At 37.4% G+C, this 27,799-nt stretch overlaps 2 protein-coding genes across 5 annotated transcripts in view; one reads left to right on the top strand and one right to left on the bottom strand.

Moving 5' to 3' along the window:
- The window catches only part of LOC110438950 (serine protease HTRA2, mitochondrial-like), a 37,996-nt gene that overhangs the window by 7,926 nt on the left and 2,271 nt on the right, over window positions 1-27,799 (bottom strand). The window contains exons 1-4 of one of the 4 annotated variants that reach the window (XM_073935722.1): window positions 10,157-10,273; window positions 7,668-7,745; window positions 4,631-4,667; window positions 3,009-3,213 (exon numbers count right to left, since the gene is read on the bottom strand). Coding sequence is in view for 1 of the 4 variants with exons in the window: in XM_073935721.1 (XP_073791822.1) it covers window positions 20,075-20,203 (129 nt within the window). In the remaining 3 variants the exon portion in view is untranslated. Of the gene's footprint in view, window positions 1-3,008; window positions 3,214-4,630; window positions 4,668-7,667; window positions 7,746-10,156; window positions 10,274-20,074; window positions 20,270-27,799 lie in introns of those variants that run through there. The other 3 variants (XM_073935720.1, XM_073935721.1, XM_073935719.1) reach the window with 3 other exon arrangements.
- On the top strand, window positions 10,828-14,101 carry LOC141379956 (serine/threonine-protein kinase pim-2-like). The gene is made up of 7 exons (XM_073935710.1): window positions 10,828-11,203; window positions 11,714-12,157; window positions 12,516-12,610; window positions 12,785-12,835; window positions 12,956-13,331; window positions 13,632-13,805; window positions 13,899-14,101. Exons 1-7 carry the CDS (start codon window positions 10,918-10,920, stop codon window positions 13,997-13,999), a joined length of 1,527 nt encoding a protein of 508 aa, XP_073791811.1. The 5' UTR covers window positions 10,828-10,917; the 3' UTR covers window positions 14,000-14,101.

The raw sequence follows: 27,799 nt of genomic DNA, 5'->3' as shown, positions 1-27,799 counted from the left end.
AAAGACCTTATCACCATTTTCAATCAAAAAAGCTGGCGAGATTTATCTTACAGAATATTTACTAAATATTAAAATGTAACAAATGAATCCAACTAAACATTCGAATACAGACACATGTATATTAAAATCTAGCCGATTCGACAGGTTGTCACCTATAGAGCTGCAGACTGATAGTGTTGCAGTAAACAAGCGGCAAGCTGTCAAACCTTAGTAGAATTTTACTGATTACGTAACTACCTAGTATCCTGATATTCACGGCTTGAATAGTCAAACTTAGCATACGATGATACCTTGTTCAACAATAAATGTATTACCTTGTAAAGGAATCTAAGACTTTCTAATACTTTAAGCCCTCAAACTCCTCTATATTGACTTATCAGCCCCCAACACCTTCTGATACTCCGGAGACACCCTGTGTAAGAGTGACTGGGAGTTTGATCTGGGGGATACCTGTGGAGCAAAGAACTGCTATAAGCATCTCTTAAATCAGAATCGTGTGACAGGGCGGTTGTGTCATCTATAAATGGGAAGAAGAGGGGGGGGGGGGTGCAGAAGGAGAATGAGGCTCGGCGGAGCGACTCTGCTATAGCGGAAGTACAAATGATAGTCAGCATTGGAGCGTTATGAGTGCTAAATATTGTCAATAGTGATATGAAGAGTAAATGGGGGGCGGGGGGTATATGTGAATATGGTATCAAGGGTGTGGGCTGTATAGGCAGAAAGTATCTTTGCGAAGAGTGTAAATGCATTAGGAATGGATGAAGAGTGTGATGGGTTGAATGAGGGCAGTTTCAGGAGCTGGCAGTCTTGAACTCTAAAATGAAAAACAAGAGAGAATTAGAAATGAAATCTTAGCAACATGGCACATGTACAGCAGACATGATTAATTGTATTGGCTGATATTCGTGGGAGGAGTCTTCATAAGTGTATGGATGATTGTGAATGGAAGCGCCTTTGTTAATGCATGTTCCAATACTTAATGTCACAATGTGCTAGGGTTGTAGAAGTGGGCATTTGTCCTCCTGCAGGGTGGTAATTAGAAGGAGAACTGAGCGTATGGGGCGTTTCTATGCTGGAAGTCCAGGAAACCTCTTGGAGAGCTGGTGAGATGATGATGGAGTGGAGTTTAAACCCCTTACTGATATAGAAGTTTTTAAAACTCGAATGTATTTAACACAAAGTATAAGTATGAAATGCTACTCCATGGCCAGAAATGTCCTCCTCTTGTTTGTTGCAGTCGAGCAGGAAATTGTTTTCTTACTGACATTAAAAACTGACTGACATTCAGGTGTATTGATATGAGAGTCACAATTGGCGTGATACAAAAGGGTTACTGCTTGATGTGTAGGTTGTCTATCACTTGCTGGGTAATACTCATTACAGAATTTTTTTTTTTTTTTTTTTTTTTTTTTTTTTTAATATATGTATATATAATTATTAATAAAATGTAAATATATCAACTGCCTACATCAAACTTAAAAAACGATGTTGCCACTTAATAGGAACTGTGTGAATGTAATGTTTATCATGGCTTTACTCCATCCATGATAAGTAACATGTCTGTAATCTCAACATGATTATTTGGCCGGAATCAAAGTCTCTGCACGCAGTCCATTCATGAATTTGTCGGGAGAGAAGGCGGGACCGTCTCCAGTTTTGGAAAGCTCATTGGATGGTGATACGTCGCCTTTAAGCTATTGGCTCCTTGGAGTCACGGTCAAGAGTTCAGAGTGCAAATGCCGGCGGCCATTTTGTAGATCAGATCGCTACAATGTTTATGCGTGAAAGTATGGCTCCACTCTCACCAGCAGCTGGTTTGGATATCAGTGCACCTTTTCATGGATGTATATCGACGAATGAAGGTGTTATGGAATAATGTTTATGGATTAGATTGCCTGGTCATTTGCCTTCGAACTATTTCAGCTGTCAGAATGTTATGGATCTGCTGACCAGCGGGAGGCTGAGAGGTGAGTTCTTCATTTAATGCGTTCTATTCACGCTGATCTTGCCAGACTTCCCTTTAAGCATGCAGGTTACCGAAAGTGGACCATTAACGTTAGGTGATCTGTGAGTTCGGCTTCTCTCCGGTGGCTTGAATCGCCGGCGTCATAAGTTTAGACGAAGTTGTGGCTTGTGTAGTGAGGGGCAGATGAAGTAGAAGATGGAAGAGTTGATATGCCGGCTTCTTGTGGGGATTCTGGCTCGATTGCTGGCGAGGCAGCTGCTGGAGTCTAGGGGAGAGCGGGGTTCTGGTTGGAGAAGTTGTTGTTGTTGTTGTTGTTGTTGATTGTTTGTTCTTCCATGCCAGAAGGTTGAATGATGCTGAAGCGTAGTTTAAATGCTGGAGCGTTTGTAGCGGGAAGCATTCTTCCAAAATGAAGATAGTGCAATGGGGAGAAAGTGATCCATTTATACTAAGCTAGGATCATTCTGATTGGATTATTACTGATTACGGATGAGTGGCCAGCGGTGCACAATCATATCACGTGCTCCTCTCGAAATTAGTTTATGAAACTTCACTTATATTATAATAAATTAATATAATGTAATATAATAAATTAATATTTATTTAAATTAACAGGAACAAATAGTGTTGGAGAAAGTTTTTCATGTTGTCATGAACGTGACACGCAGTTTCAATTGTAAATAAACGGAGAATGATTGACAGGCGCAGCGGAGGGAAGCGCAGAACTGAACATGAATTTAACCATGTGAATATTGATCTGCACTTCACATTAAACTATAGAATGGCTTCAAAACATTTGGGATACAGTAGGCCTACAAGACAACTTTCTACTGTCTTATAAAAAGCTACCTTTCTGACTTTTGTTTGCTTATAAATTACACAGAATATAGAGCACGTGCAAGATGGGATTTGCAGTAAAAATATGCAGTACCAAACCAATATCCAATCCAAGTATCAGGATCGGTGCATCCCTAATTAAAAAATTAAATATCCCCAAAAGATTAAATATGTTAACAGTACAACCTCAAAGCTCCATCTGTACCTTAACATTGATTTTGATGGTGGCGATGTCTGCAGCCTGGTCCACATCCTGAACTGTGGTGTTGTAAGTCTCACCATTGGTCAGTTTGACACAAACACCACGCTTGTTGGCGACCACATGGCCATTTGTCACTATCAGGTCATCACTACTTATTATAAAGCCAGAACCATTCGAGATGGGAACCTCGCGGCCAGAAAAGGGGTGTCTGAAAGAAAGAGTGTAATATTAGTCACAATTTCCAAACACAACTGAAACTAAAACCATCTGGTCATCTTAAAATAGAAACAAGTGATCCAAAAAGTCTCTATAGAGAAAATCAACATAAAACACCCTGCTGAAAAAAACAATCCTGTTGAGCACGCGCATGTAAAGGTAACTGGGTGAACAAGTCAAACAAAGTATATACACAAGAGAACATAAAAATATACAACAATTCAAAAAAATGAAGCAAGAATAATAAAGATTTAAATAAAACATATAATAGATAGATAGTACAATAATAATAATGATAGTAATAATGTCAGAGAAAATGACAACAGCATTATTAATAACAACAACAACAACTACAACTACCACTTTTGATAACTTAACATTCAGAAATTAAACCGAATTAACAAAAAATATTCTAAATATATGTGTAGTGTTAAAACATTGTTGGGTTTTACAACCCTGCGAAATGTGAGAATGTTTTAACAATAGAAATGATAAAAAAGTAAAGAATTAGGTTAACTTGATTGTTTTTATAAATGTAAGTGAGTTGAACATAAAACAGTCAAGTTGCCCCCAATAAACTTAAGAATTGAGTTGCTTCAACACGTTAAATAAGTATTTTTTAAATGTCTGATAACAATAATTTTGTTAATAATTTTTTTGAGAATTTGGGGAAAAATGTTTGGTTCTATTTTTATAGTAATTAAATGTTTATAATTTAAAATGTTTATAATAATTCGATGTTTTGCCGCCTTGTTTTTGAGTTGTGCAATGCAAAAAGACCCTCTTATAGCAAGATTAGGGAAGCACCGAAATGAAGCTTGTTGATTGAAACTGAAAATTCTAGATGCATTTGGCTGAAAACTGACACTGAAAAGGCTTTTTAATAATTGGAAATTATTTTGATAAATAAAAAATATATAGTTTTATATCAAATAATAAAGTAATTTGGCGACGCAGTAGGTAGTGCTGTCACCACACAGCAAGAAAGTCGCTGGTTCGAGCCTCGACTGAGTCAGTTGGCATTTCTGTGTGGAGTTTGCATGTTCTTCCTGCGTATGCGTGGGTTTTCTCCGAGTGCAATGGTTTCCCCCACAGTCCAAAGACATGCGGTACAGGTGAATTGAGTAGGCTAAATTGTCCGTAGTGTATGAGTGTGAATGAGTATGTATGTATGTTTCCCAGAGATGGGTTGCAGCTGGGAGGGCATCCGCTGCGTAAAAACATATGCTGGATAAGTTGGCGGTTCATTCCGCTGTGGTGACCCCAGATTAATAAAGGGACTGAGCCAAAAAGAAAATAAACGAATAAATGAATAAAGTATTTTTGTGAGGCTTTTAAATTAAACTCAATAACAGAAATTAACAGTGAAATCAATAGTAAAAATAAAAATGATTCCATCATTTACTCACCCTCTGCATATTTGAACTCGTTATGAGTTTCTTTCTTCTGTTAAACACAAAAGAAGACATTTTCAATAATGCTGAAAACCTCTAGCTATTGACTTCTATTGCAGGAAAAATAACTACTATGGAAGTCAATGTTCATGTTTTCAGCATTATTAAAAATATCTTCTTTTGTGTTCAACAGAGTAAAAAAAACTCATCAGAAATGATGACAGAAGTTTCCTTTTTGGGTAAACCACACAACTACTTGCAAATATGCTCATGTTACATTCCCTCGAGTTAGACAGTTCAGTTTATTCTTCTTTTTTTTTTTTTTTTACAGAGCCCCTATTATGGGATTTTGAGAATGACCTTCCATGTATTGTGTAACACAGCCCTAAGTGAAGTGAATTATTCAGCTAAGACTTAAATCTGCAAGTGTGCAGTGTTTAAAACTGTTGATTCATTTATAAAAGAGTCGACTCACAGTGCTTCAAATGAATCATCTTGATAAAGAGTCTTAAGCCGTGCCGGCGTGACCAGGAAATGGAACTTAAGCCCCGCTCAGGGCCGGATTAACCAATGGGCCTTATAAGCACAGGCCCAGTGGCCCGAGCGCACTTGGGGCCCCTGCGAGGGGGGAGAAGAAAAAGACAATTTCGGGGTGTTTTTTTAGGCTAACTGCAAATAGCGCACCTAGTTGGAATAAGCTATTCATGCTTTCCGCCTATCGATGCTTGATTGACAGAGACAACATGAGTAAAGAGCAGGGCCAGACGGAATCTGCGGACGTTTTTTGCTATTTCTGTGGAGAATTTTGGTAAAAATCTGCGGATTTCTGTGCAATTATTTTGGGAGTATCCAGCGGAGTATCATAACTTACACCTTAATATATTAAATAAAAAGTAATAAATTACTGAATAAAAACTGAATAAATTCAGATTTACACATTTACTCAAGTAAATAAACAGAATTAATGATAGGCTAAAAATCTGCAGAAATCTGCGGAAAATCGGCGAAAAATCTGTGGAATTCTGTGCACGCAGATTCCGTGTGGGTCTAAAGAGCTATGCAGCATCACAGCCTGAGTGGCGTACCTCGTAATGTGCACAGCAACATCTTTTGACATAATTGATCATCAACCCGGTTCGAATTCACCATCTGCTGAACTTGTGCTACTTTTTTTCTCCCCATTACATATCAGATTAGAAATATATTTATTTTCAACAGGAAGGAAACATTTTTAATAAATAATGCAAATGCGATATAAAGTCAAGTGCCTCGTGGGTATTTAATAATGTTTAGCCTTAATAAAGGTGCCTCCTTCTCTGTAAAAACTATATTGCTCAGACAACTGTATTTCATCTGAGCAAAAAAATCACATATAACTATTATTATTATGTTTAAATTGTCTTTCTTTCTTTAACTAAACAGAATGCTGTAATTGGTCAAGTGTGGAAACATCAGTTTTGAAATAACCCGCACTTAACTGAGCGGACTGTAGTGTAACGTTAGTATTTATCATGTATCAAAAATGAGTGGACAAGTGGATTTAGCAAACGCGAGAGAAAGAGGAGAGGAGGCATCTTTATTGAGGCATTTTCCATACACACCTTCTTCAAACAGACCCATGATCAGGAGGATGAGGGTATAGAAGAAGACGTTATGGTAACGTTAGATCAGTAAGCTAGCATTAACCAGGCGGAGGAGGCTAACAGCAGCGCAGCGCGGACTGGATTCATCGTGAGAGAAACAGATAGAAAAAGGAGAGAGAGAGGGAGAGAGAAAGGCCCCGAAGAGGAGAGAGACCGGAGAGGAGAAGAGGTATAGTGTGTGTGATTTTCGGATACTTTTAGGTTTATAATCAAGTTGATCTATGCTGTTTGCCAACTCTTCATCACGAGAAGAGTAGAGAGAATACAGGGAGAGGAAGAGAGAGACAGTAAATCATTAATAAGTGTGTGTATTATTGGAGAGGCATTGTGTGATATAGCCTATGCCATGCAAACAATATGCTCTATCAGTTTGTAAAAGCTCTACATTAAAACTACCCTTAAAAAATGATATATAGTACTGTTTCAGTGAACTTGTACAAGTATACTAAAAAAACATTCATTTTATTAGTATTTTTATTCAATGCTTTGAAAAATAAGTTAAATCTTTGTAAATACATATGTACTATATATCATTTATTTAAATATGTGGGCAACAAATTATAGATTCATTTTAATAAAAAATATTATATTATTATTATTTTTTAAATTCAACTTTAGGGGTAGGGCCAGGTAGGGGGCCTTACAAGATAATGTGCCCAGGAGCTCCTGAGTTCTTAATCCGGGCCTGGACCCGCCTATTTGTTGCACGCGCAATCCCGGGAAAATTAAAAAAACCAGCCCCGCCCACAAACACAGTAGCAAAGAAAAAGAAGAAGGACACTGCAGCAGACGCCAGTTGAATCATGTTGCGAAGACGCTGTGCTCTGAAGTGTGAGGGGAAAGTTAGTGTTATTTTCTCTACTCAAAGATGAAACAGTGAAGAGTCAGTGGTTGAGGTTTATTTTGGCAAAAATACCTCAACATTACAGCCCAGGCTTGTGCTGTGTTCCTGTCATTTTTCTGATGAGTGCTTTAGATCAGAAAAGTCTGTTGACGTATGGGACTTTGTCAGAGCTCGACAGGAACTTTACAGTACACAGTTTATGGATCAGTTTCTTCCTCTATTTCACAAGTGTAAGTATGTGCAATTAAAATGGTTGCCTCTTTGTTTTCTCTACAAATTATGTATTTAATTGTTTTTTGCTACTTATAACCGCTTGTAGTGCATCTGGTTAACTCTTTATATTCTCATATCACGTCTAATGCCATGATGAAAATGCGACGCATGCCGCTTTGTTTACGGATTTAAATGCGTTTGCATTTAAATGCACAATCCACTGGCACTTGTCGTTGCTATGGCCATCATCAGTTTCCGGGATAAATAACAAAACGGGAGGGTGGCGGGAGATGGGTCTGAAATTACAGGAGACTCCCGAAATAAAAACGTGAGTGTTGGCAGGTATACTCACACATACACTCTGCACTCTGACTACTTCAATATTGTTGATAAGCCATGGTGGCCATTTCTCTCCATCTCACGCTGAACGCTGTTGACCAATCACAACAGAGTACAATAGGACCAATCAGCGCAGATTAGCATCGCGTTAGGGAGGGGTGTAGAAACAAATTAATTGCTAAATAATCATATGAGAGTCGCTGCCATAATTTGGTAAAAATAAATGCATATTCTAAGACAATGAAAGTGTTCTTTGACCTTGAATGCACATCAGCCTGTTGTTGGAGACCCCCCCACCTACCCCCCACCCCCCCACCCTTTTTAATGTATATTAGGGGCTCTTTAAATCCATTCAGACAAACTCCGGGTCTGACAGAAGAACTTTTAGCTTAGCTTAGCATAGATCCTTGAATCAGATTAGACCATTAGCATCTCGCTCAAAAAAATCCAAAGAGTTTTTAAAGTAAAACTTGACTCTTGTGTAGTTAAAGTATGCACCAAGACTGATGGAAATGAATAGCTGCTATGTTCGAGCTTGACATGGCTAGTAACTATACCTATACGCCTCTCGGGAAGTATACATGGGCATTCTGTTTGAATGGGTAAATCAAATTCTTCAAAACTGCTTGCCAAGATTACGATTACATTACATATTATGAAAAACCAATAAAATTAAACAGTAACTGTCCTTTTAGTTTCATTTATAAATGTCCATATCACACAATATCTGCAGAAACTCACATCTAGTCCAAGCCCCTCCCCTGGAGAATTGTCATTCTATACTGATCGCTGATTGGCTCATGTACTAAATGGTGGGCTTTATTTGCCATATATCAATCACTGATTGGCTCCTGTACTAGAAGGCGGGGCTTCATTCGCCATAATGACTGTTTCACTTTTCCCATTCAAAAGTATACGAGTGACACGTCATGTGTATTCTATAATCTTTGCTATACTCTCATTCTGCAGTAATAATCAAGGATTTTGGACTATTTGTTAGACCCAGAGATCAGCTGAACGGATTAAAATTATCAAACACAACAGTTTAACTCTGAGTGACTTGAAAAATGAGCCTATTTGCCAAAAAGCCTTCCTTTAAATACGTCATAATTATTATAAAACAAAAAAAAGTATATTGTTTCCTTTCATAACTTAAATTACAGTCAATGTAACTGCATAGAGACTCAAAATGTGTGTGTGTGTGTGTGTGTGTGTGTGTGTTTTTTATAATCAGTGAGGGACCACTGACTTCTCAAAATATCACAAGAACGCAAGCATGTTTGGAGTAAATAACAACAGAATTTTCACTTCTCGCCTTTTAATGATTTTTCTCTCTACAGCATATCTCCAAATTAATCAAAAATCAACCCTGAAACCTGTTTCCAAAAATCATCAGAAAATTTACAAGTACAAAAAGAACATTTTTGTGAATTTTTTATTATTATTATTATTTATTATTAAATATATTGCAGGGATAGTAGTACCTGTGTAATATTTTGAAATGAATTTCTTCTACCTGATTTGGGCGTAAAAATGTATTGTTGACCAAATATCATCAATAAATGGGAAAGAAAAATATCGTTTCCATTTCAAAATGTCTTTCAGGAAACATGTTCCACCAATGCGTAAAGCACTTTGAGTGTGCAGGAAACGTGCTATATAAATGTAAGGAATTATTATTATTAATTATTATTTATTTATTTCTATGTGAAACACTTTCATGAGCCCATTTAGCCAATAAGACAAAAACATAGTTTTACTAAAGTAAGCTTACATTTATCCTCAAAAAATAAACCTGACTGTATTTTTTGTAGTAAAGCCGTGGTTAATTGTGTTAAATATGCCATTTCAGCCTGCAGAATGGCATTTCAAACTGTGGCCTAAGAAAAATATAGAAAATAAAAATCGAGTTTCTGTAATATTAAACTAAATAATTCCTCTCCCTGTATAGTTCCTAAAGTTAACTAGACAGAAACAAATGTAAGTTAATTTTAACAGAATCACTCAAATAGCAATTAATCTGACTGATGTTAATGTTAAAGGTTTGATCAAGCTTTTAAGTAAAACAATAGATAGTTTAAAGTTACAGTACCGTTAATATAACATTAATATTTACATTAAGTTGCATCAATGTTAGCATTAGCATCAAATGCTAATAAGCGCTACTAGCCTGTGACATACAGTAATAAACGTTAGATCTAATTACACTGACTTTAATATTCATTGGTTTAATTTGTAATTATTTATTTTATTTATGTAATTTTTTCTTTTTAATTCGCATTTTTCACTAAGTGAAGGCGGGGACTGTTGACTAACGTTAGTAGCTCTAAATTAGTTGACTGGAATGCTGTGACGGTGTTAGCATGTAGCATGTTCACACATAAAATAAGTACAGTTCGCAATTAAAACAATTTCCTACCTTTTGTTGTAACTTAATAAAATCTACTGCAATTAATGTCAACAAAGATGTTTAATCCACAAGAATTTGATCATTATTCCTACCTGTTCACATCGGTTCAGTCCTTATTTAGGCTTGAGTGGGTTATTTTTTGTGAATGAATCTATGATTTAAATGAATTGTGAGAGTCGATTCATCCTTGACCTATTCATAAATACAACAGTTGCTTTGTTGCTGAATAAATGTCTTATTCACTTAAGACAGTGTCCTACCACCACCTACTGGCGGTTTCAGGTAATACATGGATAACTTCATTTTGTTGCATATTTTTCTTTTTAATTTATTATTTGAAGCATTATTCATTTAAAAAGAATTCACAAGAATAACGAATTTATATAATCATAATATATAAAATATAATATAAATGATAATAATAATACTGTTAAAATAAATAAATAATTGATAATGAAAATATAAAATAACTGAAATGAGCTACTCAAAATTAATGAATCACACACACACACACACACACACACACACACACACACACGTATAAATATACATAAACATGGTAATAATTGTAATAAAAAGCAAAGCGCAGAAAAAGTTGTGCATGACAGAAAAAAATACATAGGCCTAAGTGCAAAAATAAATTAATGAATAATTGGAAAAATGTGTATAAGCAGGTGGCTGTGTGAGCACATTAAGGCGAATGAGCCAGTCAGTCTAGCGCGGGCTTTCATTAGAAGTTTGTTGTGTTTTAAAAAGTCTCTACGTAATACCAAATGGAATTGTGGAACTCTGACATCATCGGTGACAGTATAAAGCTTTTTGACGTAGCAGAAACTCTCATTAGCTTCTTTGGATGTCTAGTAGTTCAGTACTTTCTGCGATTCAACAGTACAGTGATAAAATGGCATTTTCAAAACTGATTAACCGTCTGAAGAAAGCGTTTGGTGTTAAGTGTGCGAACGAACAACCGTGTGAGCCACTCGAACCCACCGGCAGCACGACAGAGAATCACCGTCATCTGATGACCGATGACCCGGCCGTCGCTGCAGGAAAACAGGCAGGGAGACAGAAAAAGAGGAAACTCAAATTGTCTCCCATCTTCTTCGCCTGTTTTTCCAGAAGAAGAGCTACTGTTGTTGGTAAAATAGATTTATGAGCACTTTTAATTACTAAAGCATACTGTTAAACACACCAAACACATCACATAAGTGTTTAAAGATCAGAAATGAACATTAACTGGAAGACATTTTAGAAAGATAGTTTCTTAAAGCCACAGTTCACATAAACAAGACAATTCTGTCATAATTTACTCCTTAAACCTGTTTGAGGTGCTTTCAGCCATTGACTTCCACAGTATTTTGTGTTCCTACAATGAAGGTTAATGGCTGCTGATTTCAGGAATTTTCTTCAGAATTTGTAGTTTTGTGTAAAAAACAGAAAAAATAAGAATTATTTGTATTAGGATTTTTTTTATTTCAGTGAGCTTTGCCTTTAGATATATAGTTTACTTGTTTGCTAATTCAATGCAGAAAAACCTTGAAGATCATCAATAAAAACACATTGAGTAATGTTTCTGCAAATGAACTGTTCAAATATCTTGTCAAAAAGAGTTGTAGAGTCATATTAATGATGTTCCTTCCTCTCTTTAGATCAGCTATGTGTGCAGGAGATCCACGAACTTCACGCAGAGCCCATCAGTAGCTCTAAATTCTTCTGCACTGCTGTGAGCAACCTGGAGCTGGAAGTTCTCCAACCTCCAGCTCTTGATGATCCAGCAGACGAAGACTTGGACTCTAAACCTGAAGTGAACAGCTTTGACTCTGCAGTGGTCATTGAGAACGACTCTGCAGAGCTTCACTTCCCAGCAGACAATGAATCCTCCCTCAGCGAGGACAGCCTGGAGCAAGAGCTTGATAGTCCTCCAAGTTCACCATCCGATGAGGACAATGAACTTCCAGTGAGCCAGCAGCTCATAACAGATGACATCTGTGACTCTGCCCTGGATGAAAACTCGAACCCTTTACCGGATCAGGTCTCACAAGAGGACTCTGCTGTGAAGTCTACAGCAGATGATGGGACCTGCTTGGACAATAGTAAGTTTATTGCTGGAGTTCAGAACATTTGTTTAGGCTCATCAAACTTTGTAAAATTATACAGTTGAAGTCAAAATTATTCGCCCTCCTGTGATTTTTTATTCATATTTTTTAAATATTTCCCAAATGATGCAGAGCAATAAAGTTTAAGTATTCAGAACTTTAAGCTGAACACTGGTATCTTGAAAATATCCAGTAAATATGATGTACTGTCATCACGACAAAGATAAAAGACATCAGTTATTAGAAATGAGTTATTAAAACTATCATGTTCTGAAATCTGACAATAATTCTGACTTCAACTGTTTGTGTTTTTATTTGGTTTATAATTTAATGACATTTTCTTCATTTTTAACAGATGACATCAGCTGCCGCTACAAACTCGGAAAGCAGCTTGGTGAAGGAGGTTTCGGCTCCGTGTATGAGGGGATTCGCATACAGGATGGTCTGCAGGTATTCATTTTTGTAGACTCAAATCCTCTGATGAAGTTCCCTGTTTAAAGAACATCATCAGAGCTTTCATTGTTTGGACATTTCTGCTGACGAATGAATCCTCTGTTCAGGATTTATGACTGAATGAAATGATCTCCGTGCACATGTTAATTGTTCAATTGTTCCTTTAAACAGGTGGCAGTTAAATTTGTCCAGAAGACCCCAAATATGCAAGATGTCAGCTCTGTGAGTAGACTACACTTTCTGTTCGCTGTGTTCAGTTTATAAAGTCTTATATTTATTATAGACCACAGGCTGTGGTCAGAAACCCTTGTTTAAAAACCAACATTATTATTTTGTTTTCAGTCATGTGACCAGCCACTTCCTCTAGAGATCACCTTGGCAAACATGGCCAGCGGTGGCTCCAGGTGTGCGAATATTATTCAGCTTCTGGACTGGCAGGTCTTTGAAAACCATTATGTCATGGTGATGGAGCGGCCTAGTCCAAGCATGGACCTGGAGGCATTCCTTGAAGTCAGCGGAGGAGTCCTCAGTGAGAAAACAGCACATACCATCATGAGGCAAGCTGTTTATGCGGCCAACGTGTGCTGTTACCGCGGGGTGTTCCACCGGGACATTAAGCTTCAAAACCTGCTGGTGAACCCCGACACACTGGAAGTCAAGCTGATCGACTTCGGGTGTGGAGACTTCATGATGGAATCAGCCTACAGTATCTTCTCTGGTAGGTGTTTTGAATAGTGTGGTCAAAAGTATCGACTTCGGTACCAATCGATTCTGACATTTAACAAGTCAATTTGAGCGCTGTTAAACACCACTGATTGGCCATTGGTGTTCACATGCTCAGCAAATATGACTGTGATGAGTGTCGGTATCGATTGGTAGTTGATACTTTTGACAACACTAGTTATGAATGTGCATAAGCATTTTTAATATACGTATTGAAAGCTGGTTAATTAGCACAGCTGAAGCCCATCTGGTATATATATTCAACATGATGCTAAACTAAACGTCTCTCCTTCAGGAACAGAAGCGTACATCCCGCCAGAGTTTTATGAAAAAGGATGCTACCGGGCCAAACCAGCGACGGTCTATTCTCTTGGGGTTCTTCTGTTCACAATGCTCCATGGAGAATTCCCATCAGCGTATGACCTGTACTACCTCCAACATGACTGGTCCAAATTTACCCTCTCTCAAGGTGAGATGTTCATCAAGGAACAATTAAGCAAAAACGGTATAATAATAATAATAATAATAACAATAACCTCACCTCTCCATTTCTTCTTCACAGAATGCTGTGATATGATGACGGCTTGTCTGCATGAGAATCCAGAGTGCAGAATTCCTCTAGAAGAGATGCCTTACCACGACTGGTCCATGCTGGAGTTCTGAGTCACATTAGCAGAATGTTTTGTATATTTGATTTTTGTACATGTCTGTAATAAAGATATATTTTATTGAACTCACTTGTGTTGTGGCTTATATTGTGATCTAGCCCCAGTGTTGTCAGATTGTGTGGATTTAAAATGGTTTTGTATGGGGTGACAAAAACTTGGCATGAGGTTTGAACAGCATCCAGTCCTTTCCAACACACTGCAGTTGACACTGGCGTCATTACGGCGCACTTTTAGAAATACACTTTTTCAGAATGCTGTACAGCGCTGACCCAAAACCTAAACATATCAGTCACTGCGACATCAGCAAATCATCCATAAATATTCCAATGGTTTATTGTGAAATCAGAGCTGTTCAGAAAAATGTATTAAAATACAAACGTCGTAACATGAGAATGTGAGACTCAATACAAAACATCAGCATTTTCACAATAAGAGCACCCAGTTTTATTAAGGTCTTTGAGTGTTTGTTGCCATCATGACAATCCTAAACAAAATATTCAGTGATATTCCTTTAAATCAATACTGATAGTGTAGTTTGCGCAGACACACTGAGGTTTATCCAGTGTACAGAAGTCTGAATCATCCACATTATTTCATACGCTTCCAGAAACACGTTTACTACACGAATGTCCAGCGTTTGCTAAAACTCTTTAGATGATTCCTTTCTTACAACATCTCCAACTACGACAGCTTTTCATTACTCACCATTTCTTAATCTTACTAAATACTTGACTTGATGTCACTCTGTGGACTCTGGGGTCATGTGCAGCATGAGCAGGCCGGCCCCCCGGCGGACCACCACATTTAAGCTTTCGCTGGTCCTCACAGCATTATATATCTCCTCCGACGTGTTCACCTTTACCCCATTGATCTCAATATTAACATCTCCTGGCTTCATTCCGGCTCTGCAAAACAGAAAACAGGAAATGACATCATCAATAGGGTGCCTTAATCAACAGCTGATAACATCATGTTCAGAGAGCAGCACACCTGGCTGGAGATCCTACAATCACACGGTGGATGAGAACTCCATGAGAAACATCAGGGAAGGACAGGTCTCGCATCCTTAGCTCTTCGATTATACTGAGGAGGGGAAAAAGAGAATTTAAAGATAATAAAAGACTCACTTCAGCGGAATGTTTACAGTTTAAGGATTGATTGATAAATAGATAAGGTAGATAGATAGATTCATAGATAGATAGACTGATAGTTTGATAGATAGATCAGCATAACAATCAATATTACATTCGCTTCAACCAAAAACACCTCAACAAAACATTCATACTACTTCAGTCGCATAGAGTGTGACAAAGGAAATGCTGTTAATTTGCAATGCATTGAATTAAAGGTGCAGTAGGTGATTGTCCTCAGAAACATTTTAGTTGTGCTGGTTGAAAGTCTCTTCACAGTCCAATAGTAATGATTAAAGTAAATGATCTAAATGTGTTTTTATGTATTTTATATTATGGGTAAAGCATAAAACTAAAAAATGTTCATCCAATTAAATATTGTCGGGTCGACATCTTCCATAATTCACATAAGTAGCTCAAACTGTCAGCAAATGCAGATTTCAGGCCGTGTGGCTTTGAATCACAGTCCCTCCCCGCGGTCCAAAGATAATAGGCTAAGTGGTTAGCATTTTGGCAGATCCCCTACTGCACCTTTAATTATTCACAGAACTGTTCAAATCAATACCACAATTGAACTCATGTCATTTGGGACAAAAAAATATTTAGTGATATTGCTCAATTCTACATTATGTATACAAAACTAAAACCTTAAATATAAATATTTTTTGCCCCAATATCTTGAATTTTACAGGGCTCATACAGGCACATCCTAATGAAAATCAAGGACTTGATTTTAAATTTTTACCTATTTTTATTTTCAAGACTGACACGCAACGTACTAAAACATTGCATAGGAATTTATACAAATAAAAACCATAATAATCATACTAATATAATTAATTAATCAATTGTGTATTAATAATACAATAAACTTGCACTAAATATGCTTGTAAAAATGTTTTTTTATACTATTACACTGCTAAAATAATACAAGTTTTAGTAAATAATACTAACATTGGGTAAAAGTACAAAGTACTCTTTTAAAATCTACTCAGAGTACTAGTTAGATATTTTTTAGAGAAAAAACTCAGATTTTCATTTTGGCTCTTTATAAAGAAATGATAATAAATTTATTTGAATGGTTTAATTGCTTGAATCACAAAGCTACATATATAAAAATGTGCACTAACAAAGGAAGTATGGTCGATTTTTCCTTCCATGACAATTAATCTTTTTCAATAGCACTGGCAAAACTACCACATACTCTATGAGGCCAGAGACACATTTTGTCCATTTTTTAAACAATATTTTCAAGTTTTGAAAGGTTTAATTAAAGTATATGATAAAAATATTTAAATTTAGCCTTTTATTTACATATTTTACATCATTTTTCTTATTTGCTCATTCTTGTCTTTACAATATGGCAAATTTGTTTCTTAAATAGCTGTACAGCACATGGAAATATTATTTTACACTTGATCTTAAACTGAAATCATTTTACAAGAAAGACTACTACACTGTCAGTAATAAAATAATAAAGCAAATGTTGTTTAACTCTAGGTATTTGAATTATGACAACACTGCATTTTTCAAAGCAGTGTTTGAAGAGTCTTATTGTTTATTATGATAAATGTAACAGCAGATTGCTTTGACCTGTAATGCCTGTACAATTCAGTGATGCTTTAAGACAGATCAGAATACAGCTAAAATGTATAAATCCCACAAATACCCCAAACAGAAACATTTCTAGCATAATTCTTTTGTCTTATACAAGACTTTTGTCTTGACGATACAGCCAAATAAAAAGTCTGTTTTCTAAATACTAAATTTAGTCAAGGAGCTAAGATAAATAATTTCTACTTTAATATTGAAGAGATAGCGATTGTATACAGTCTGATCACACACACGAGATGATGAGAGGACTTGCAGTTAATTTGAAAAAGCCTATTTAAGAGCTCGCATATCTGTTTTTATGATTAATGTACATGACTGCGCTCTCATGTTAAAATAAAGCGCTGGATACGTTTGCAGAAATGAGTAATTGAGCAATACCTGCATTCCCACGCCAACATTTAGAGGAGTGACAGACAAGTCAGAAGAAGAGAGCGGAGAGAAGAGAGCAAAATGTGTGTGAAGATCGTTGAAATGGCAGGAAGTATGTCCGTGGTTTAATTACTCTTGCTAATAACATATAGTGAAAACATCCCAAAAGCATTTTTCCATTAAACATTTGTTTTTAAGTTGTTTTTTTCTGTCACTGCAACACAGAAAGGCCTTTGTCCCGCCCTTACGTTCAATGTAAATCTAAACAAGGTTGACTGTGATTGGCCACTTCTCATATCATTTAAATCACTGCTTCGGAATCACGGTAGATTGTGCGGGTATTTTTGCATTAAATTGTCACAAAAATTCACAAACATTTTTATTTTTCGGGCGTGAAAATTGCATACAAATTCTCCTTGATAAATTAAGCACTTTTCAACAGAACAAGCCAATTTTCCAGGTATTCCAGCACTTGAATTTCTAAGAGCCAAATCTAGTGGCATATAACAAAAATCTGTAGATTCCATAATGTATGAATTTTGCTCTCCTGTAGTCAATCTGTAGTCAACTACTAAATGTGCATGTGTGATTTCATAGCGTGGTTCTAGCACACTAATTAAGGCCGTGTACTATGTACAGTTGCCTCGAACCGGGCCAAAGCACGCTTGTCCCCCCCCTCACATCTCCCCCGACGGCCCTCACCCACATTACAATCGGGCCTGGGCAAGCTTACGTCATCGATGCTGCGCTGTTCAGTAGAGAAGCGCTCTCGCTCAACACAGTGGAGATTTCTCTAGTTATATCGTTTCAGTCGTTTGTTATGCAGTGACATGCAGTCAGATATTTCGCCAAACAGTCCTTAGGGATGCGATGACACTCAGTCAGATATTTCGGCGAACAGATCCGCCACTTTCGGCGCTCATAAACAATCATAAAGCCCTCATGCTGTAGGAATGAGGAGGTTTGCTGAAGGTGCGCAGCTGTCATACAGTGAGGGGTTTGCATATTTAATAAACTACGGCAGTTTGCGTTCATTGAACAGTAAGAATTATTAATTAATCCATATGAAACAGTCCCTTAAGAGTCAGGTCTCGCTTTCAGTTTCAGGCTTTGGCGTGTTTTGCACTCACACTACAAGCGTACCACACCAAAGCCCAAGTAAACCGCGCTCAGGCTTACCTCTTCCAACCGGGTCAGGGTTGGCCAGGTAAACCATGCCTGAGCCCGATTCAGCGCACTCACACTTCTCAAACGATCCGGGAAACGGGCCTGGACACGGTTCGGATAGCATAATGTGAGTACGCCCTAAATACCTAAAATCAGAATTTTCTACCACTGAATAAGGTTGCATGTCTGCGGCTATAAATACTCCTACCACGCTTGTATTTGCCTTTGCTTGTGTTGAGTTAATTGGAAGTTTTATTCCAAATGAAGACAGGAGAGTAGTTTGTGTTACACTTGTCGGTTTAACAGATAAAGCAATGATTTTGTGGACATCAGTAATCTAACTATTTGCCTTAATCTGATTAAAACAACAATATGACTAAGGTGTTTACATGAGTTGCTTTTTGAATGTTCCTTTCATGATCCCGTTTTACATGTTGAAGCACATAATACGATTAACGTCATTGTGTCACCACGCTATCCACGTTTCCTCCGTAATTTAGTCTCATAATAAGTCTCATGTAATTTTGGGGCGTTTTATTCTAAATTTGTCGACTTTAACTGCAGTTCATTCAAGAACATTTCATGCGTGACCTCCATGACAAACGAGATATTGGATGCAAAGAACTGCTAGAAGAGTGTAGTTTAAATGGAATTTTGGATACCGCACATCATATGGGAGACAAAAAAAAACCTCCGCAGAGAATAGTGTCAAGCAGCCGTGTGTGTAGAGATCATCACGTTACAAAATGTGGCGAAAATCCTACAAGATGGTAATAGTTTGATTAAGGTGTTTACATGTTTACATTCGGAAAGCAGCATTTACAGCAGATCTTTCAGTCCATAATACTGTAGTGATATTGAAAGAGTACTGCTGACGATACTAACTACCGTTGCCATCTGAATAAACAAACAAAGAACACCGATTGCTTACTTACCAAATCCATAGAGACAGGACAATCAACGCGAACTGGAACTGCGTCTTTTTTTAAAAGAAGATGATGGGCAAATCCGGATTTCACCATTTCCAGATGCGAAAAGCTCTCGGGTAAAAATGTTCCTTACAAACATTTTTGTTGCGTGTTAAAAGACCACTGTAGTCCACAAATGTGGGTCCTTTCTCACTGCGGGAAAATGAAAACAAAACCTTTGTTGTGGCACGTTTATAAACAACACTGACGACCCATGTCTCCGAACAATTCTTCTTCTTCCACTTGTTTTATTTACAGTTAGCAACACAACGTGGCGTCTATTGGAATACTGTAACAGGTAGTTTTTGAAGCTATCATGCATATTAATAAAGCTGCACCTCATTCACAATAGAGCGCGCTGATTAGTTCGTCTTTCTCTTGAATTAATGATGAAAGCTCAAAGACGTCACATTGTACCCGCCGGTACAGACAGCCAGTCTCCATGCTGGAATTTACACAAGGAGCTCGTGGCCTTGACGTAGCTTCAAAATTTCTTTTCAAACCATAAGAACGAATTTGTTCGAAATAACGCAAAAACTTTTATTGTGAAATATATGTATCCTAATAGTGTTTTTAGCAGCGTGGAACATATATATGACTATTGACATCTCAAAAATGTGTTTTGGTGTTTTTGGACCCTTTAAACCAAAAGGCAGAAGCAGTTTTTTGAGTAAATGTCAGCGACTCACCAGGTTTATGAGAGGCCCTCCTGAATTTCCAAACTGTAAAGCAGAATTGTGATTGAGTGATGGAATGCAATTCATTAAATGATGACATACATTTTTTTTGCATGCAACACCACCCAGTTTCCAGTGCTCTTACATCTATGGTAGCGTCCGTCTGGATGTAGTCCATGTTGGAGTTGGAGAGACCCAGTTCTTTACTGCCTCTTTGAGCAGAGCTGACGATTCCAGATGTGATGGTGTTTTTAATAGAAAAGGGGCTCCCCATGGCAACCACAAATTCACCTTGACGCACATCAGATGACTTGCCAAGACGCAACGTTGGTAGAGGATTCTGGGACAAGACAGAGAACACAATGACACTATGTCAGACTAAATGGCCATGTACTAGAACTGTGGTAAAAGAAAACTGAGAAAAATCAATTGCAAAAATGGCCTTCCAAACATAAAAGCCTCCTCTGTTACTGTTCAAGGCTCAAAATTAACCTTTTTGTTTGGTAGTACCGGTGCTCCTAACTTAAAAAATGTAGGCGCTTCAGACAAAATTTTGTCGCACCCACCAATTATAAGCAACGTTACTACATGTTTTATACAAACAGAGTTATTGCATTTAAAATCAAACTAAAAAGCAAAAAAAAATATATATTTATATATATATATATATATATATATGCATGCGTGAGGAAAATGTCTCAACGAAATCCCGTTATTACAAGAAAATAGATTTTATAACATAACTGAGTGACCAAAGCATACACAGACCGCTGTGCTGTTCTCACGGGTGGTGTCTGATATTGCACTGATGCTTTTGACATGTACTGTACCCTATTATATGCATACATCATGTTAAAAGCTATACCGGTCTTCATGAGTAGCGATAATAGTTTTCTCGGCTCAACCCCGTTTGCCATGGTGTACGTGGTGTTACATTTTACATATAGCTGCCACTTGCACGGCGGGCATCTGGCGATTATATGAAGGATTAAACAGAAGCTCTCGTGCTAGATGTGGCAAACAGTTACATGAAAATTCCATCCCACAGACTTTTCACAGCGGACTTGAAGCCAATGGAAGTCTTTTATCCACTCTTTGAAAAGTGTAGATGTGTGATTGACATTCAGCACATGATCACTACTGAGATGTGTCATTATTTGTAACTTTAGATGACAGTTTCTAAAAAAACATCTGTCAGTGTAATCTTAATTCTCATATTCAGCACTTTATAATTTTTCGCAATAGTAGCTCTCCCAGTCATCCCAAGCCAGAAGGCATTGACTGAGTGATTGACAGCTGATATTAACCAATCCATTCACGCTCTGCTCTAGAGCAATGTCCCAATAAGAAGAGCTCAAAGGCGGGGCAAGTATTACAGACTTGGCTTTGTTTACTGCAGCAAGTTGACATGACAGCTGTTGTAAACCATTCCTAAGAACTACGTTTCGCATTTCAAGTGCAGAGATGCATTCTGCGTGAATGTCCTCCAAATCCGCGCATATGGTGAACACTTTGCAGTAAAAACTGGTCGCACACATCAATTTTATGCACTCGCAAAAATGCTTCCAAATATATTTTGAGGTCGCATAGATAAAATTTCGGGCGCATAAGTGACCGAAATGGTCGCAATTTCGAGTCCTGCTGTTGGTTTAACTAAAAATGTTGACAATAATTATTATTTAGTTGCTGTAATATTACTGTTTAAAAATCTGAGGATACAAAACCAAATGTCACTAAGGTTATCACAATTTTGAGTTTATTTCCATATTTGTATGCAGCCGTTCCTCCTGAAATATTACAGTGTGTATGTAGCCTAAATACACTATAAACAGATTAATGGGTTAACACCAGGGCTTGACATTAACACCCACCAAACGCAGGTAGACTTCGGCTGTGGCGGATTAGACAGCCACTCCCACTAGCCACTTTGGCTGGTCGAAAATCATTTTTAAATTGTATTTTTTTTAAAGTAGGGTTCGACAATAAGGATGAATCTCTAGAAATGAGAAGCAGCCCGACTGACAAAAACAACTGTGTTCATGCAAGCAAAAGAAAGCAGATGAATACAGAATGTTATGTGATGCGCGCAAGTTTTACAAAGCGTGCACACTCTCATTTCCTTGCGTGAGCAACCTTGACTGGAAACACAATGCTGCTATCGGTTCTGTTTGAAATAGACTTGACAAAAAGTGATACACATCCACCATTTTCAAGAGCTCGAGATTTTTTAAAAAGAAGGTATTTTATGTATGCAGCAGCAGTTTCAGCTTTAGCTTTAAACAATCTTTGAACAGATTATTAATGGGCCTAATGTTAACTGTGTGCTTGTGATCATCCTTTCATTATTGCACACGGTATGTTTTTCACCTGCTTTCTTTTTGTTAATATGGTTTAATTATCATTCTTTTCAGTAATGTTGATTTAATAGATTAACTTTTATGCAAAGTTAACTGCTGATCTGAGACTTTAAGCTAGGACAGACTACTTTGCATAGTTTTAGACAGGCTACATGACAATAATTGTTATTTAAGTTTTATTTAATAAAAAGTGTGTGCATATTATAACATATATTTTGCTGGTTTTTGAATTTTTCTAATTATAAACTTTTTAGAGAAAAAATTTGTACAACCTTAATGTTGAACCCTAAAATAATAACCAATTACAATGCAACACCATGAAACCACTACCGCTCATGCTCATTGAGCAAAGTCATACACAACACATCTAAATCAAGTAATTTTGCAAATATTTTTTCCCAAAAACAAAAGTGAAAATGGCGAGTGGCTAGTAAAGTTGAAAAACTACTAGCCATAGAGGCTGGTGATCAAAAAAAGTTAATGTAGAGCCATTAAAATATTAAAAATCATATTGACCTCACACTTTTAATGTACTAACCGTGATACATTTTTGAATCTTTAAGCTCAATTCTTAAATGAACAAAGTTCAAAAAGAAATTACTCATTTGATAAAGACATTTTACTAAAAATGTAAATTAATAAAATAAAATGAGTCCTTGTTCTTACCATATAAAACTATGACTCATTAAAAATAGGGATGCACCGATACCATTTTTTATAACCGATTTGATTTCGATCCCAAAATTCTGAGTGTCGACCAATACAGATGCGATCCCGATACTGTGCCGGTTTTTCTTTTAAGCATAATATAGTTTCTATGGTGATAAACTCAAACAATATATCTTGCTTAGTAAAAATAAAAGACCTATAGGCCTACTGTATATGACAGACGACACAATCTAACTGAAAACATGATGCTTGCTGTAAACCAGGCTTAATTATTTGAGCATTCGTAATGACACTGATCTGTTGTGGTCCAGCTTATGTTTCTTTTTAATAGTAAGATTTTTTCTTTGAACTCTGCAACAGCCAACCACTATTGACCCTAATCAAAACACAAACTGGTCTGTTAAATAAACTATTGATATAAATAAAATTACAGTCAAATATTCACAGTTTTCAGAGTAACCTAGATGATTTAGAGGCTAAATTATTTTCTGTTAATGACAATCAATATTGAGCCTGTCAGTTTCACTTTTATTAATTTAACCAACAACTTTAATCACAATGAGCCAGGCTTACAAACTATTCTAAAAGTATTCCCCTAGGAAGAATAAACTCAGTCGGATAATTCTACAGAGCGGCACACGTCACATCAGCCGGTGTGTGAATGAAGTGCTTGATGCATCACTGAGACAGAGCGCAGTCCTCCGCTATCTGCAGACACTTCCAATCCAAAACAGCAGTAAAAAGGGAAGAAATCAGTGCGTTAAGGATCTGTCCAATGTATTATTGAGCCTTTTCTAGTTTTACATTTCAGGTAGGCCTACTTTGTGTGTGAAGAGCAGGTAATAACCCACTCAGTTCCAGTGTTGTGAATGCGATCATCTGATCTAACAGACACAGCGCTACATGATTCAGAAACAGCAATAAACTCCTCGTTTCAGGTCGAAATGAACCAATTTAATGCAAAACTAAATGCATTTCTCCACTGATTATTTATATTAACAGGAACAATTAGTCTAGGAGAAAGTTTTAAAATAGAAGGCTTTAGACAGAAAATAGGAGATGTTAAACTTTCTGCACCGGCTTATATTCCAAATCCTGTAAATATTTCACTGAATCATAATAACCTACAGTGCTTCAAAATCATAGAACAGGAAGAGCTAGATAAAATCATAAATAGTTCTAAAGTAGCTACGTGTATGCTGGACTCAATTCCAACAAAATTACTGAAAGAATTGCTACCTGCTATAGGAGAACCTCTTCTTAACATTAACAACTCTTCTTTATCTATAGGCCATGTTCCAAACTCTTACAAGCTAGCTGTTATTAAGCCTATTATTAAGAAACCGCAACTGGACCCCAACAACTTAGCTAATTATAGGCCTATTTCTAATCTTCCATTTCTGTCTAAAATACTAGAAAAAGTTGTTTCTACTCAATTATGCTCCTTTCGGCAGACGAACAATATTTTTGAAGTGTTTCAGTCAGGTTTCAGGGCTCATCACAGTACAGAAACCGCATTAGTGAAAATAACCAATGATTTACTCTTAGCTGCTGACCAAGGGTGCATCTCGCTATTAGTTCTACTCGATCTTAGTGCGGCATTTGACACCATTGACCACAATATCCTCATAAATCGCTTAAAGTCTACAGGTGTCCAGGGACAAGCTCTACAATGGTTTAAGTCATACTTAACTAACCGTTACCAGTTTGTGAATATTAATGGACAGCCTTCACAAGTCAGCCCATTAAAGTATGAGGTGCCTCAAGGATCAGTTTTAGGCCCTTTGCTGTTTACAATTTACATGCTACCACTGGGAGACATTATTAGAAGACATGGGATAAGATTTCACTGCTATGCAGATGACACTCAATTATATATTTCAACTAAACCTGATGAGATGTCTGAACTGTCTAAGCTAACTGAGTGTATTAGAGATGTTAAAGACTGGATGACCACCAATTTTCTTCTATTAAACTCAGACAAAACAGAATTATTACTTATTGGACCTAAATCCTGTACACAGCAGATCTCGCAACTCAATCTACAATTAGAGGGACACAAAGTTAGCGTTGGCTCTACTATAAAAGATCTGGGTGTTATATTAGACAGCAATTTAACTTTTGAAAATCATATATCCCACGTCACAAAAACTGCCTTCTTTCATCTGAGAAATATCGCTAAATTACGAAGTATGCTATCCATCTTGGATGCAGAAAAGCTAGTCCATGCTTTTATGACTTCTAGGCTGGATTACTGTAATGCTCTATTTGCTGGCTACCCAGCATCCTCTATTAACAAACTTCAAATAGTACAAAATGCACCTGCCAGAGTTCTTACCAGGTCTAGAACATATGATCATTTTACCCCAATTTTATCCTCCTTACACTGGCTGCCTGTTAAGTTTTGTATAGAATTTAAAATATTACTTCTCACCTATAAAGCTCTAAATAATCTAGCTCCTGTTTATCTAACCAACCTTCTGTCTCGCTACAATCCAACTCGCTCTTTAAGATCTCAAAACTCAGGGCTTCTGGTAGTATCTAGAATAGCAATGTCAAGAAAAGGCAGTCGAGCCTTCTCCTTTATGGCTCCTACACTCTGAAATAGCCTTCCTGATAACATCCGAGGCTCAGACACACTCTCAGTTCAAAACTAGATTAAAGACCTATCTGTTTAGTAAAGCATACACTCAATGCATCACTTAGCCGGTTTCCACACAAGTTTCTACATCTTGTTTATTATGAACAGCAGCTACGCTAATTATTCTCTTTTTTTTTCTCCATTTCCACCTAGGGATACTCATTCCGAGGTCTTTAGATTATGCGGAGTCACTGATTGGATCCAAGACCAGCAACGAGATGATCCCAAGGTGTCCATATCCAGGACCAGGCCGTATCCTGAGCTGCTGCTGTGCTGGTGGTCATGGGGGAGTGGAGAGCATGAGACTGATTCCAGTGACCAACCAGGGACAGACTAGTCTTCACTGAGGCCAGCTTCCAGCCTTCACCGCTGAGACTGCAGCTCTACACAAACCTTTGGCCAGCGGAGAAATTAAAATGGTCGTGCCTGAAGGATTCGGATTTCTGCTTTCCAATCCGTCTCATCATGGACCAACGTTTATCCTTTTCTCATCATCTTGTTTCTCATAATTTTTTTTATTAAATATAATTATTTGATCATTTGAATGAGTATTTAACTGTGAATTGCAGAGCCGGCCCAAGCAGAGCCGGCCCAAGGCATAAGCAAACTAAGCGGCTGCTTAGGGCCCCGTGGCCACCAGGGGGCCCCCAAGAGTGCTTGAAATTATTGTGTGACTTTCGTTTTAGTTTGTTAATTTGTGGATTAGTGGTGGAACAAAATATATGCCAATTTATATTGTTATTTCTGACCGCGATACATACTCAGGCGCCAAGATATTTACCTAAATTTACAAAAGATCTGATTTAATTAATCAGTTTTCAACACCGACTGCAGCAGATAACCGCTTTAGCTACAGTACACCCAGCGCCACCAGGTGGCGCTTCCCGTAATGGCGTATCATCACCGTACGTTCACACCGAAAGCGGCGAGAGCGTCCAAGGTCGCTCTGGCCGCCCTGGCGACAACGCTGTCTGCCTTCAGCTCCGGCGGTGAGAGCGTCAAAACTCGCTACATTGATCTCGTACTTAAAGGAGCCGTTGCAGCATATCAGTTACATTCCTGCATAAAACATGTTTCTAGCGTGAAAATGTTGCGCACTTCTTATCAAATTCATACAACAATGGAAGATCAAGTTGCGTGTGACTTTGCTCTATTTATCCAATATGTGTCCATATGTCTGAAATATCCTGAAGCAGCAGTGCTGTTTTGTACTGTCACATCGCGTGAGATTCCCGCTTTTTAAAGATAAATTTATATAACATTAATGAACATCAGTAACTCGCCAGTAACTTATTTGATGCATGTTCCTGTAAGAAAACATTGTAAATAATAGGAAATCTGGCGACCGCAATAATCAAACCCTTGGGAACAACTGTGGTCGGAACCAAAGTTCACTGGTCTGTGTTCCCTGAACTGCTATCAAGTGGTGGACTTCTTCATTCTGATTGCTTGCCGCCGAACCGCGTCAAAGCTCATTACCATAAAATTGACTTCATTTCAACTCTCCTCGAAGCTCACGCCGGCGAAGACGCGCCGCGCTGCTCCTCGCCGCTTATCGACGCCTATCGCCGCCGGCTCTCATTGAAAATGAATGACTTCCGGCTACTTTGACGCTCTCGCCGCTTTCGGTGTGAACGTACGGTTATGCGCTCAAACTTATTAACTCCGCCAAAATATATAAAGATATCAATAGGACATGAACATTTAATTAGAAAGGCCTTGCGTTTATTTCACTCTTACAGACCTTGTCAAAATCTTGTAGATGGTATTTTGGCAAAAAATATTAGGGGAATTAAAAAACTTAAATATGTGAGTAAATAACTAATGTTCTCCACTGTTGAAAACATACGTGCTCAGAGGAGTCTGTGCTCACCTCTCAGAGCATTCTGATCAGTTGAAAAAATAGTGGGAATACATATTTTTTTTATTATAAATAAACCAGGGCTAAGCATAAAATGTTTCCATGTTTACATAAAATTAGTTGGTCAAGTTGTAATAAGTGTATATAAATTGCAATAAATTACTATTTTGGCAGTTTTTTTCTTAAATGCATATTCCACTAAATTGAGATTCTGCTGCTGTGATAGAGATGTGCTCTCTTCAGTCATAAACTGCTCTCTGCACATCAGCATTTTAAGCTTGTTTGACAGATGTGCACTTGTTTTACATTGTTGCAATTCTATAAATGCGTGTTTATAAAATA

Source organism: Danio rerio, chromosome 21, assembly GCF_049306965.1.
Source record: "Danio rerio strain Tuebingen ecotype United States chromosome 21, GRCz12tu, whole genome shotgun sequence".
Lineage (NCBI taxonomy): Eukaryota > Metazoa > Chordata > Actinopteri > Cypriniformes > Danionidae > Danio > Danio rerio.
This window is presented reverse-complemented; position numbering and strand designations above follow the sequence as displayed.

Coding starts and splice junctions, on each gene's coding strand:
- LOC141379956 (XM_073935710.1), top strand. CDS start 10,918: ATGTCTAGTAGTTCAGTACTTTCTGCGATTCAACAGTACAGTGATAAA. Junction 12,611..12,784: donor GCATACAGGATGGTCTGCAG/GTATTCATTTTT, acceptor TCCTTTAAACAG/GTGGCAGTTAAATTTGTCCA. Junction 13,332..13,631: donor AGCCTACAGTATCTTCTCTG/GTAGGTGTTTTG, acceptor TCTCTCCTTCAG/GAACAGAAGCGTACATCCCG.